The 12,953-nt window shown below is 37.3% G+C and overlaps 1 protein-coding gene across 2 annotated transcripts; it reads left to right on the forward strand.

The window, feature by feature from the left end:
- Positions 1-1,059: 1,059 nt before the first annotated feature.
- Positions 1,060-12,662, forward strand: LOC137938130 (phospholipase D delta). 2 transcript variants are annotated; one of them, XM_068783117.1, is made up of 10 exons: positions 1,060-2,289; positions 3,649-3,765; positions 4,084-4,278; positions 4,416-4,697; positions 5,065-5,157; positions 5,283-5,430; positions 6,644-6,792; positions 11,292-11,459; positions 11,802-12,002; positions 12,083-12,662. In XM_068783117.1, exons 1-10 carry the CDS (start codon positions 1,360-1,362, stop codon positions 12,374-12,376), a joined length of 2,577 nt encoding a protein of 858 aa, XP_068639218.1. In that variant the 5' UTR covers positions 1,060-1,359; the 3' UTR covers positions 12,377-12,662. The 2 variants fall into 2 exon arrangements, with proteins under 2 accessions (XP_068639218.1, XP_068639219.1); XM_068783118.1 differs by lacking the exon at positions 4,084-4,278.
- Positions 12,663-12,953: the final 291 nt, after the last annotated feature.

The raw sequence follows: 12,953 nt of genomic DNA on the forward strand, positions 1-12,953 counted from the left end.
TGGCTGCATTGAGACAACCTAAGTTTAAGGGTATTATAGTCATTATAACCTTCTTTTATAAACTATAAATAGAGGTTCAAGGTAAGTGGTAGATCATTAAATCTCTCATCTTCTCTAATCTCTCATCTTCTCTCAAATTCGTTCCTAACCTTTCTCTTTTCTCCCAAACTCTCTCGAGCTCTATCTCTCTCTAGTCGTCTCTCTCTTTCTCTCTTTTCATCTTTCTTTCGCTCCTCTCTCACCACCTTGGTCGAACACTTGTCATAAGATCCTAAATCGGACATGAATATTTCATAGATGAAAAGTAAAACCAATGACCAGCCATAAGATGTTAAAAAAAAAGGAAATATTATAGTGTTAGTGACATATATAAAGGGAAAATTGATTTAGTTGCTAATGCTTTATTGAAATAGGTGACTAATAGGGCTGATTCCAGTCTAACCCAGCACTTATTTTTCTTTGTGATGTTACGTCTTCATTAAATCGAAGTAATGTGTCATAATTTTAAGACCCAAGCCAAGTGGCAAGCCGACATGACTTTCTTGACTTTTCTTTTGATAATGGACCAGCGGCTCACAAGTTAGACAAAAATCTTATCTTCGACTACATCAATCTAGCCGATGTATAACCAAGCCCAGTTGTATCGGCTCAAACCGCGGGAGCCATCGTGGCTTGCGCGCACCGACACGGCTTCACACGTACGAAGAAAACCGAAAAAGACGCAATTAATATAGTCTAGCCCTCGGTGCCAAGCGACGAGCCAAAGAATCCCTACAGCTTCCCACGTTCACGGTCCACCTTCCTCCCTCAAAGCCTCAGTTTTACAATCAAGACCCTTCAAATTGGGTAAACGCATCTTAAGCAGCTGCTCGACTGCGTAGTTCCTACTTTCAAAAGTAATCCCGCGCAATAACTGAGGTTTTCCAAATGAAGTGGTTAAAAAGTTGTTTATTTGATTCACAAAAATTCAATTTTCCCCTCCGTCCCTTTCAGAGACGAGAAAAAAGTGGTTAAAAAATTATTTATCTGATTCGCCCAATTCTATTTTCGTCTCTGTTCAGTTTGGTGACGGAAAGAGGGTTTAAATTATTTGTATCAGATTTGGAAATACTGGTTTTCATCGCAACAGACAGTTGAGCTTAGTAGCTGATGCTGGTGCATGTGGGTTTCTGGTGCTGGGTGGCTTTTGAATGCTGAAACCCCACTTAGTACAAACAGGAGAATCGGAGGTTGAAGGAGATCTCGAAGCAAGCCCTTGTTTACATCCGTGTGATCGAAGCAAGCGTTGGGTTGGGCCTCTTCCCCTTTTTAATGTGTGTCTCAGCGAGCAATTGAGTTCAGGATTCTCGAACTTTGAAAATGGCCAAGGTTTCTGAGAAGAACGGCGCCGGTGGGGGGTCCATGAAGGTTGTCATGCTTCACGGCGACCTGGACCTTCATATCCTCGAGGCGCGGGGTTTGCCCAACATGGACATGTTCTCGGAGCGCATCCGTCGTTGTGTCACCGTGTGTGGTACTTTGGAGGGCCGACAGCAGAAACCGGAGAAGGAACACCGCCACCGTCACGGGAAGCTCATCACCAGTGACCCGTATGTCAAAGTCACCGTCGCCGGTGCAACTGTGGCGCGGACGCGTGTCATCCCCAATTCTCAGAACCCTGTTTGGTCCGAACACTTCCATATCGCCTTAGCCCACCCGGCCGCACAGGTTGAGTTTCAGGTGAAGGACAATGATGTTTTTGGAGCCCAACTGATCGGAACTGCCACCATTTCCGCTCAGCAGGTCGCCTCCGGGGAGTTGATCGAAGATTGGTTCCCGGTGTTGACATCTTTTGGCAACACGCCGAAACCAAACACTGCAATTCGTCTGAAGCTACAGTTTACGCAGTTCGAAGGGAATCCTATCTACCGAAACGGGGCCACCGAGATCCGCCGCACTTATTTTCCGGCGCGAATGGGTGGGCTGCTGAAGCTGTACCAGGATGCGCATGTGCCCGATGGGATGTTGCCAGACATCGAATTGGAGAACGGGAAAGTGTATAGGCATGAAAAATGCTGGGAGGATATCTGTCATGCAATTCTGGAAGCCCACCATTTGATTTATATTGTGGGATGGTCAGTGTTCCACAAAGTGAGATTGGTGAGAGAACGTTCACCGAATAGACCATTGCCCAAGGCTGGAGAGATGACGTTGGGGGACTTGCTGAAGTACAAAACGCAGGAGGGAGTCAGGGTGTGCCTGTTAGTTTGGGACGATAAAACTTCGCACGACAAATTCTTCATCAATTCGGTATGAAATTGAATTAGGAAACCTTCCGATTCGTGTCATTTTAGTTTCTCAACTTGTGATTACATTACGTTTTACCTTACAGTCTCTACGTATTATATATGTTGTCGACATCTTAGGACGTCAGTCAAAGTTTCTATTTTGGGGCTATAACGGATTCAATATCATTTCCTGTTTCGACATTGCATGTTGGCCTTTTTTTTATTATTATTATGTAACTGTTTTGCCTGCATTTCTTTGTTATCATCTACTGTACATGTGAACTTCCAGATTTTGGACAACTCCTGGTATGTTTTGAATTTTCTAATATTAGCCTGCATTTCCTTTTTTTTTTTTTCATGATTCAATATTCTGATTTTTCTATCTACATGATTGAAATCATCTCAATATTAAGGGACTGTTTGTGCCATTATAGGAAAACAAGACAACGGGAAAATCACTTTTCCTTTGACTAATTTTTCTATTGAAAATTTTTCTGATTGGAAAAATAAAATATTTTTATAAATGATAAAAAAATAAGGTTAAAAGCAAGAGATAAGTGATCAAGAATCATTTAGTGTTTTTTGGTTTATTTTTCCTATAGTTTCCTGTTGGAGCCATAGGAAACTCATTTTCCTATCTCTTTAACATTTCTTAACGGTGAGAGGAATCAAGAAGAACCAAGAAGAAATTTTTTCCGTCCCTAAAAATGGCACAAATACTGAAAAATTTTGGTCAACAGGAAAAAATTTCTTACCCTTTCCTATTGGCACAAACACACCCTAACTTTTGAAAGTTGGACATAGGATAAAAGGGAGTTTTTTTCTGATTGTATGGTAAAGGGATATCTGTCATGATTGAGGGCCTTCTAAAGTAATGGGAAAGTGGCAGCAGATGTATTTTAATTATCTCTCCATCGAACTGGTATTAATTGTTGAACTCTTCCATTTTCAGTCATCCTACATTGCCTCATTTCTGTCCACAAGTTTTGTCTATTTCTGGCTGCAAACAAGTATGTTTATTTTTCTACATTTTTAGTATTGTTACATTGCCTCATTTTTAGTTCTTTCCCTCTTTGATATACAATTTCTCACCTTTCAAAAATAAATCATCTTCAAATAGTTGTCAGAGAGTGTTAAGTTAATTTGTGTCTGCTAATACTATTTCCTTAGAACTGATTTATTGTAGGTGGCTTGGATTTTCACAGCTTTCAGACACATCTACTTAAATGTTGTGGCAATTATTTATTACTTCTTATTGGCAGTTTAAATTAATTTTTGTGCATGGGCTTTAAATTTTCATGATATGAGTGAATCAGGCATGTACACTGTATACTGAAATGTACACTAGTTATCAGATACTCTAATACCATGTTTGATGCAGGCAGGTGTGATGGTAACTCATGATGAAGAAACCCGAAAGTTCTTTAAGCATTCATCTGTCATCTGTGTGCTGTCTCCCCGTTATGGAAGCAGTAAACTCAGCATCGTCAAGCAGCAGGCAAGCTTCATTTTTTGTTCATGTTTTAGGTGCAGTCTGGGCTTGAATATATGACCTCCTGTCGTTACCATTTGCCAAGTTTCCCCTCACATGGAACATAAGAACTGAGGCAGTTTGAAGCCAAATGGGCTATTGTCTCTTTCCTTATCAAACTTTTCTGCTTGCTTCCTATCTGGAACAGAAATTTACATATTTTTTCATACATAAGAATCTTTTGAGTCCAAATGTAGTACTATATTTGTTTAGCTATGTTTGTGACACTATGATTACTCCCAGTTCATAAAATTAAAGTTTGTTCTTGCTAATATTTTAATGCAGGTTGTGGGCACCCTCTTTACTCATCATCAGAAATGTGTTATAGTTGATACACAAGCAACTGGAAACTATCGAAAAATAACTGCTTTTATTGGCGGGCTTGATCTATGTGATGGCCGATATGATACACCTGAGCACAGACTATTTAATGATCTCGATACAGTGTTTAAGGATGATTTCCATAATCCTACTTTTTCTGTAAATTTACTTCTCATCTTAAAGTATTCGTTTTTTATTCTGCTCTTCTTTACCTATCCTACTCATTGTTTTTTATGTAGCTTCAAATGTATAAATTTTTGGTGGCTGAGCATTTCTGCTTCTGATTATGCATATAGGCAGATGGAAAAGGTCCACGACAACCATGGCATGATCTACACTGCAAAATTGAGGGGCCTGCTGTCTATGATGTTCTTAAAAACTTTGAGCAGCGATGGAGAAAAGCAACCAGATGGTGGGAATTTGGAACTTGTTTTAGAAGAGTGTATCATTCTCATGATGATGCCTTGATCCATCTTGAACGTATCTCATGGATACTCAGCCCTTCCCCAACGCTTCCTGATGATCACCCTATTCTATGGGCTACTAAGGAAGAAGATCCTGAAAATTGGCATGTTCAGGTAAGAGCTTATATACGTCAGGAGTAGCCATCTCTGGAAGGACAAATCTGAGCCATTCAATAATCATGATTCCCTTTCAGTATGATACCTGGAATGACTGGTTGTTAAGGAGGACATCCAGAATGATATCAAGAAGAGTTCATTGAGGTCCCATTGATATAGAAGCGGGTTATTCCTGGAATTGCCATTCTATGTTTCTCTCAGTATTTTCAACTGATAAACCCACATTGTCCTTATAGTGTAATAATGCTCAAAGTGTAGCATGTGCATCGGCTAGGTCCCTTTCACCTTCTTGGGAGGGCTGTATTTCTCCTTTTTAGTCTGCTGCCTGTATTTCATATCTGGGCTTGTTTCTTCATTTTATCAGGTTTTTCGCTCTATCGACTCTGGATCAGTGACTTTCTTCCCCAAGAAAACAAAGGACTTCGGACTTGCAGAAGTTAAGGAAGCTGAAAGATTGGTTTGTCTATCACCATGGTTTTTCTTGAACTGTTTAGTTAGAGTTTTATGTACTTGTTAAGGATTCATTTTGCATGCTGGGTTGTAATATGTGAGCTTCCTTTTTTTTTTTCTTTTCTTTTTCAGAACCTTGTCTGTGGAAAGAACCTGGTAATGGATAAGAGCATCCACACAGCCTATGTGCAAGCTATTCGATCTGCACAACATTTTATTTATATTGAAAATCAGTATTTTCTTGGATCTTCTTATGGGTGGCCATCATACAAAAATGCAGGTGATATGATTTCTTGATTCATTGATATTGTGATAAAAACATAAGAATTTTGTGTGGATAAGCTGCTTATACCCTTTCAGAACTCTATCCTTTTGATGGCTTAGACCCCATTTGGAATAACTAGCAACCCTCTTTCGATTGTGCGGTTGGCTGATTGTTTCTTAGCTCTAAATTAATGTTTGACTGATCCCACCAGATTTTAGTTATATGACCCAGAAAAAAAATTGTTTTAAGGTGATTGGGTCATTTAACAAGAGATTTCATGTGAAACAAGTAGATTGTCCATCTTTTTTGGTTACTTATTATTATTTCAACTGCTCAATATATTCAAAAAAGAAAAAAAAAACTTATGCATTGTATATTTCTTGAGAGCCAAATGTAACTAAGTTGCCTGCACATAATATAAATAAATATGTAACAAATTGTTCTTTTCAAAGAATATTTTTGTTTGGCAAGGGACCCTAAATCTGATTTGTCGAATCAGAATCATCTCCGGGTGGTGGACAATGCAAATGAGTGATCTGCCTTAGTTTGGTATGTTAGAAAATACATCCAGGGGTATTTTGGTCAACTTTTACTTCCAGGAGTATTTTAATCATTTTACCACTTCTGTGGTTAATTTTCTTTATGTAATCTTATTCTGCATATTAAGTTATGTCTGTGGCTAAATTTTTATGTACATATAAAGGGAGATATAACAAGATTAAGTTTTGTTAAGTGTATAGGGGCATTTGTGTAATTATTACCCCAAGACAGTTATTTAAGAGGATCTAGTAACATGTGCATGATTCCCAAAGAGTCTCTTTTGGCTCTTCTGAGAAAACTCCTCATTTCTCTTTTCTTCTCAATTTTCTCCTCTTTCTTCACCCAAATGTTCATTTTTACACGGTATTTAAATATCCATCTGATCAGTAAACCTACTGAAAGGCAAAACTAAGCATGAATGGATTGCTTAAACTAGACCAAACGTAGTGTGTTCCTTGCTCTTCATTGAATTGTCAAATGGTGCTAAGTTGATAGAGGTCACGTTTGCACCTGTAGTTTGGATGAAGTGGTTTAAGTCAAATTGAGTATTATGTGAGCATATGAATTAAATTATTCAAGTTAAAAGATATATGTTGTTAAACATTTCTTTCATTCCTTAGCAGAAGTACTTTATTTTCTTCGCAGTTGGAAACATATTCTGTATGTCACCCTTGTTTGTATGCAACAGGTGCTGATAACTTGGTCCCTATGGAATTGGCCTTAAAGATAGCAAGTAAAATAAGAGCAAAAGAGAGATTTTCAGTTTATGTGGTCATACCCATGTGGCCGGAAGGTCCTCCTGCTAGTGCCTCTGTTCAAGAAATTCTTTTCTGGCAGGTAACATCTCAGTATTTAGGGGATATAAGGTCTCACACAGTTAAAACCTTCAGAACATGACTATCTTCTCATCAACTTTCAAAACGTTTTTGAGGGATTTATTAGAATTTATCAGTAGTTTTGTTGTTTTATTATTGATCAGACTAACTGATTATCTAAGAAACCATTTATTTCATACGTAATATCTTTCCCTGCAATTTGTCCATCTTGGCCTTACAAGGTGACCAATAGAAAGTGACTTTTGGCACATCATATTGGTGGGATATTTAAGTGTTTGTACCAGTACATTTTGTGGAACCACACCATACCAAATGTGGATTGAATCTCTTTCATGTTTAAAATATTATGAACAGAAGGGTAGAGTTTTTCCACTGCAAACAATTTTAGACTGACATATGGACTTTGTGATTTAACTCTTTTGAGAAATTTATTTTATTTTTAATTGTTGATGAACTTATTATTAGAGTTTATTGAAATTCTATAGTATTGATATGCAAAGAGGCAAATTTTCAGGTGTTGGTATTGCAGGCTTTATTGATATATTTGTTTGAGGATAACATCTTCAGTAAATTTATCATAGAAAAACATAGTTTCTCTTATTAAAATCATTATCTTACTATAGGTTATTAACGCTGCAAAACTGATGAAATATGATTGATAGGTAAGGCTGAAATATGAGATACCCAATGACTACCTTGAGGAAATTCCTGGTTTTCAAGTTCCAAGGGATGAACTTAAATTTTCAAGTGCTATTTTATAACTAGCAGTAGCTAGCGTAAGAGAAAAAATTGTGTCGATCTTAAAAACTGTTGAAAATTACAGCACATCTCCCACTTATAGATTCTAAAACTACCATAACATTAGCAAAATAGGCTTCATTAGGTAGAACTTTCCTTGTACTATGCTTCTTATTAAAATTGTGTGACTTACTAAATTGAAAACTGCTTTTTGGAAAAGAATTCCAGAAATCATTCCAACAATGAACACTTTCTGACTTTCCTACATTGACTATTAATAAATGAAACTACTTTTTTTTTAAATAGATAAATGAAACTACTAACAAAACATTTTCCTAAATAAAACTCTCCTAATTAGGGTTATGGACAAACTAGGAAACTATTTAAAGTGGAAATATGCTGACTTTTCCCATATAGGAAGTACCAAAATAGAGCACTCACTATAGCACTAACTTTCCACAAATAGAAATTACTGTATTTTTGTCTTCTTCCTTTTCTTCTTCTTTTTCTTCTTTTATATATTTTCATTTTTTCTCGATGACTTTCTTGTTCCACAAGTGAGCCATGTACTACATTCACCCTCTCAATTTTTGTGTCCATAGAGGGTTGTGTGTTGGGTTTTTCCCCAATTCTAGCCTGTGTACGTCTCCAGATCTGTGAATTTGCCTGCATCATTCTCTTGTATGCTGATGTCGTCATTGATTTGCTTAATCTGCCTTTCCTATGTTGAATTGAGGCTGTCTTGAAGTTGATTGGATTGTTGTGGGCTGGTTTGAGGTTTGGATACCCTAATTCTGATTGTTTATGCACCAAAAGTTTAACTCTCTTTGTAAAGCTAATGGCCTGTGCAATTAGTGAACTTTTATGGGTGAGAACAATTTTTCTAGAGGTAGGCTTCTCTACCAAAGGTCCAATGGCAATGCATTGTGTTAATCAATTTGTCATCTTCATTGCTAGCAGCCCAGTTTTCATGAAAAAACCATGCATGCTAAAGTAGACTATCATTTCATTTGAGAAGCCGTGATGATTGATGCAATGGTCACTTCATATGTTAGATCTGTAGATATTTTACTAAGACTTTATGTAAGCCTGAGTTTGAGAATTTTTGTTACAAGCTGGGATTTCTTGTTATATATGCCCCAGCTCGAGCGGGAGGTAAAAATATATGTCAAATTTAGACCTCCGACAGGTACTGGTATTCAGTCGTACTCTTTCTCTCTCTTGTGCACTTTCCTTCCCTCTTTCTCTCTTCTTTTTTCTTAACTATTTTACTTTTTCACACTATCTTTTCTTCATCAATTACCTTCTCAAAGTCTGTTCTAGAGAGGCCTAGAATATGTTTAGACTTTTTCATGACCCTTTGGCTCCGCAGTAGGCAATAGAGTGAGTTCTTCCTCCTTGAAAAGGAAAATGTAAGTGTTATTCTTGCCATTATATATTACCTCTCTGCCATACTGCAATAGTTTTCTAAGTAAAAGGTGGAACATCACACGATATGCTGTCTTGTATGTCTCCAATGCCAAAAGTAACAAAACACCTTTTTTAGGCTGGTACCTCATTAGAAGTATCCAACCATACAAACTTGTAGGGTTTGGGATAAACTTCTATTTTAAAGTGATCTTGGTGACCACAACTTGAGAGATGATATTGTCATGATTACTTGAATTAATAATCAATTTGGCAGTTTGACTTCCAAAAGAACAAGTGGTGATAAAGATGTTGTGATGTAACCAATTTTCTTCATCCTTCTAGGAGTAAGAAAAGACCCTCTACACACTAAAGATAGTTGAAGACCACAGTCTTCTGTTCCAAGGGCAATACCTTCACTAGCTTCTTCCTCTTCATTTCAGTTATGTCTATTTTCATCTGAATCCTTGGTAGTATATAAAATTACTTTCTCTTCACTTCCAGTTTCATTGACTAAGAGTTGTTGCCTAGCTAGTGGACTTTCAACTTTGTGATGACCTGTCTTTCCACACTTAAAACATGCACCGGTGGGCTTATCTCGGATCGGTCTAGGAGCTAGAGTTGAAGAGGATGAGAATGAAGGATGGGTCATCTACAATAGTGGCTCATGAGGTGTGAGTGAGTTAGATGGCAAGAAAGAAGAATGGTAATTTGGTGATCTAGAAGAGGTTTTTTCATCTTCTTCCGCATATTGAGCTCTGGTGAAGGCTTCCAAAACAAAAGTAAGGATGACATGTAATTTTCCTATCTATTGATGGTCTCAGCCCATTCACATATCGTGAAACCAATTGCTCTCGTGTTTCTCCCAAACGATTCCTTGCTAGCAATTTGTAGAACTCTTTAGTGTATTGGGACATGGATTTTGTGCCTTGTATGAATTTGTGAAGTCTTTCACACAATGTTTGATGGTAGTTGAAGGATAAATTATTCTCTCATTAGCCTCTTCATCTCTTGCCAACATGTAGCGGCTTGTCTGTTAACCATAAAACTACCAAAGCAACTTTTTTATCATGTGGAACCTCCTTGAACTAGAAAACTTGCTCAATAGTAGTCACCTAATCAAGGTAATCTTCAGCATTCAGCATCAAAGCTCCTATTAAACTCAGGAACATCAATTTTGATTCCACTCTCCTAACAGCTGTTGTATTTTGGTGGAGAAATATCTTAAAAGTGCCTTCAGTGTGAATTTCATGGTCTTACTACAGAGACATCTTTGACTGGAGTTTCCATGAATTTTCACTTTCTTCTTAATCTCTATGTCCCAAACGCCAACTCCCATATTAGCAGCAATACTTGTTGTGGCTTGTGACAATTGCTTCATGAGCTGCTCAAATTTGCTTGTCATGTTAGCCTTAAACTCCTCAAAATCTGATCTTGACACTGTCCATACTGTTTTTTCAAGACCTAGAGTCTTGGCACTAGCCTTGATTAATCACTAGCTTTGATACCAAATAAAACCACAAAAGTAATGAAATATAGTTGATAGGTAAGGTTGGAATATGAGATACCCAACAATTACCTTCTAAACTATAAGAAATTCCTGGTTTTCAAGTTCTGAAGGAAGAACTTGAATTCAAGTGTTATTTTGTAACTTGCAATAGCTAGCACAACAGAAAAATTCTCTTAAGAAATTTTTCTGGGCGAACAAAAAAAACAATGGTGCTCAAGCAGCCAAAAGAAAAAAAAATTGTATTGATTTCAGAAATTAATGAAAATTACAGTATATCTCCCCATTTATAGATTCTAAAACTACCATGACCTTATCAAAATAGGTTTCATCACTTTGGTAGAAATTTCGTAGGACTAAACATCCCAATTACAATTGAACTGTGACTTACCATGTTAACTGGAAAAGAAAGCCCAGCAATTAACTTAAATAGAAACTACCAACAATGAACACTTTATGACTTTCCTAAATTGACTACTAATAAAAGAAACTATTAATCAAACACTTTCCTACTTAAATTTCTCCTAATTAGGACTGGGGACAAACTAAAACTATTTGAAGTGGAAATATTCTGACTTTCCAAAAATACAAATAACTATACTTCTGTCTTCTTATTTCTTTTCCTTCTTCTTCTTTTATATATCTTCAATTTTTCTGGATAACTTTCTTCTTCTTGATGTGAGCCTTGTACTACAATTATTCAGTCTTGTGTGGATTTATAAACGAGAAATTCCTTTTCCCTCGTGGTGTTTATTGATGTTTCCCTTTTTTTGCTTATAAAGATTTTTGATATGTGAAGGATTGGTTAGTTTTCACTACCTCAGGCATTTGAATCCTTCATGTTGCAGAGCCAAACGATGCAGATGATGTATGAGATTATCAGTCTGGAGTTGGCAGCTTCTGGTCTAGATAATTGTCATCCACAAGATTATTTGAATTTCTATTGTCTTTGTAATCGGGAGGAACTGCCCAAGGAAACTCAGTCATCTTATGAACCTCCTCAGGGCAACGATCCGGTATGGTGGTGGCAAAGAAGCGAACTTTATTAAACAAACATTAAAACTTAACTGAGCAGGATATACTCCCGTGGCATGGAACTGATTGGTGAATGTAGAATGTGGCTTCATGTGATGATATACTCGTTCTTGAATTTGTGTCACTTCCTCTAGATCACCAAAAGAGACTTGTTCAGGATTTCTTCTACCCTATAATTCATTTATATGCCATGCCAAGCTTCTCTTACATCCCTCTTATATACTTTTAGATGATTTCTATATGGATATCTTACTAGGTGCAGTTTTTCTGTGCTATTTTTCACAATGAAATGTATTTTACTTTTTTTGCGGAATAAATGGCAGCTCTCTTTGGCCCAAAAGTTCCGTCGATTCATGATATACGTTCATGCAAAAGGGATGATCGTAGATGATGAGTATGTTATCTTGGGATCAGCAAACATTAACCAGAGATCATTGGATGGTTCAAGAGACACAGAGATAGCCATGGGTGCCTATCAAACTCACTACACTTGGGCTAAGAACAAAAAACACCCTCGGGGCCAGGTTAGAACTTCTTCAAAAATTGTTCTTACTGTCAACAACAGTCAATTCTACCCAGTAACTATGGGTGGCTTCTTTTGCAGGTGTATGGGTACCGAATGTCTCTATGGGCAGAGCACTTGGGTGGGCTTAATGACCTCTACAAGGAGCCTGACAGTTTGGAATGTGTGAGATATGTGAACCAAGTGGCTGAAGACAACTGGGCGAATTTCACAGCTGATGAAATCAAAAGCTTGCGCGGCCACCTCGTGAAGTACCCTCTCAAGGTGGAAGCAGATGGAAAAGTGGGATCTCTTCCTGGTTATGAGACTTTCCCAGATGTTGGTGGAAAAATATTAGGTGCGTATGGAAATCTCCCTGATGTCTTGACCACTTGAAGCTTCCTGTCATACCTGGTTGTACATTAAGAACGCACAAGCTGCCATTCCCAACATAGACGATGATAAAACTCCGTTGTGATGATTAAGAGACTAAACCGATTACGGATTAGGTTCGACATAGTGAATATTGGGGGTGGAAAAAAGGAAAAAGAAAAGCAACGAGTGCTACTGTGATGTTTCAACTGTACATTATATTTGTCTAATATGATTTGAAGAACTCACTGAAATATTAGCTTCTGGCAACTTGTCGTTTTTAATAAGAGATGCCCGGTTTTTTTCAATATTTTCATGAATAGTTTTATGATATGATTACATTTCGTATCAAGTTATTTTAATAAATATTCATCTTAGTAATGTGCTTTCAAGTAATATTCATCTGGTATGGTACATTTTGAAACATTACCTAATTTTGAAGCAATTTTTAAAACGGAAAGAAGAGGATTTTCTCCACCTTCCTTTATATGACAAGAGAAGGGTGAAGTGACAAAGAGATTCAGATTTGCAGGACCTGGTTGGTCGAGTGAATTAATTCACCACAAGCTAGTACAATCACCACCACCACCACAAGACAAAT

Source organism: Aristolochia californica, unplaced genomic scaffold (genome assembly GCF_029961685.1).
Source record: "Aristolochia californica isolate CCGP_79_NKW_82.1479 unplaced genomic scaffold, dmAriCali1.0.hap1 SCAF_8, whole genome shotgun sequence".
Classification (NCBI taxonomy): Eukaryota; Viridiplantae; Streptophyta; class Magnoliopsida; order Piperales; family Aristolochiaceae; genus Aristolochia; species Aristolochia californica.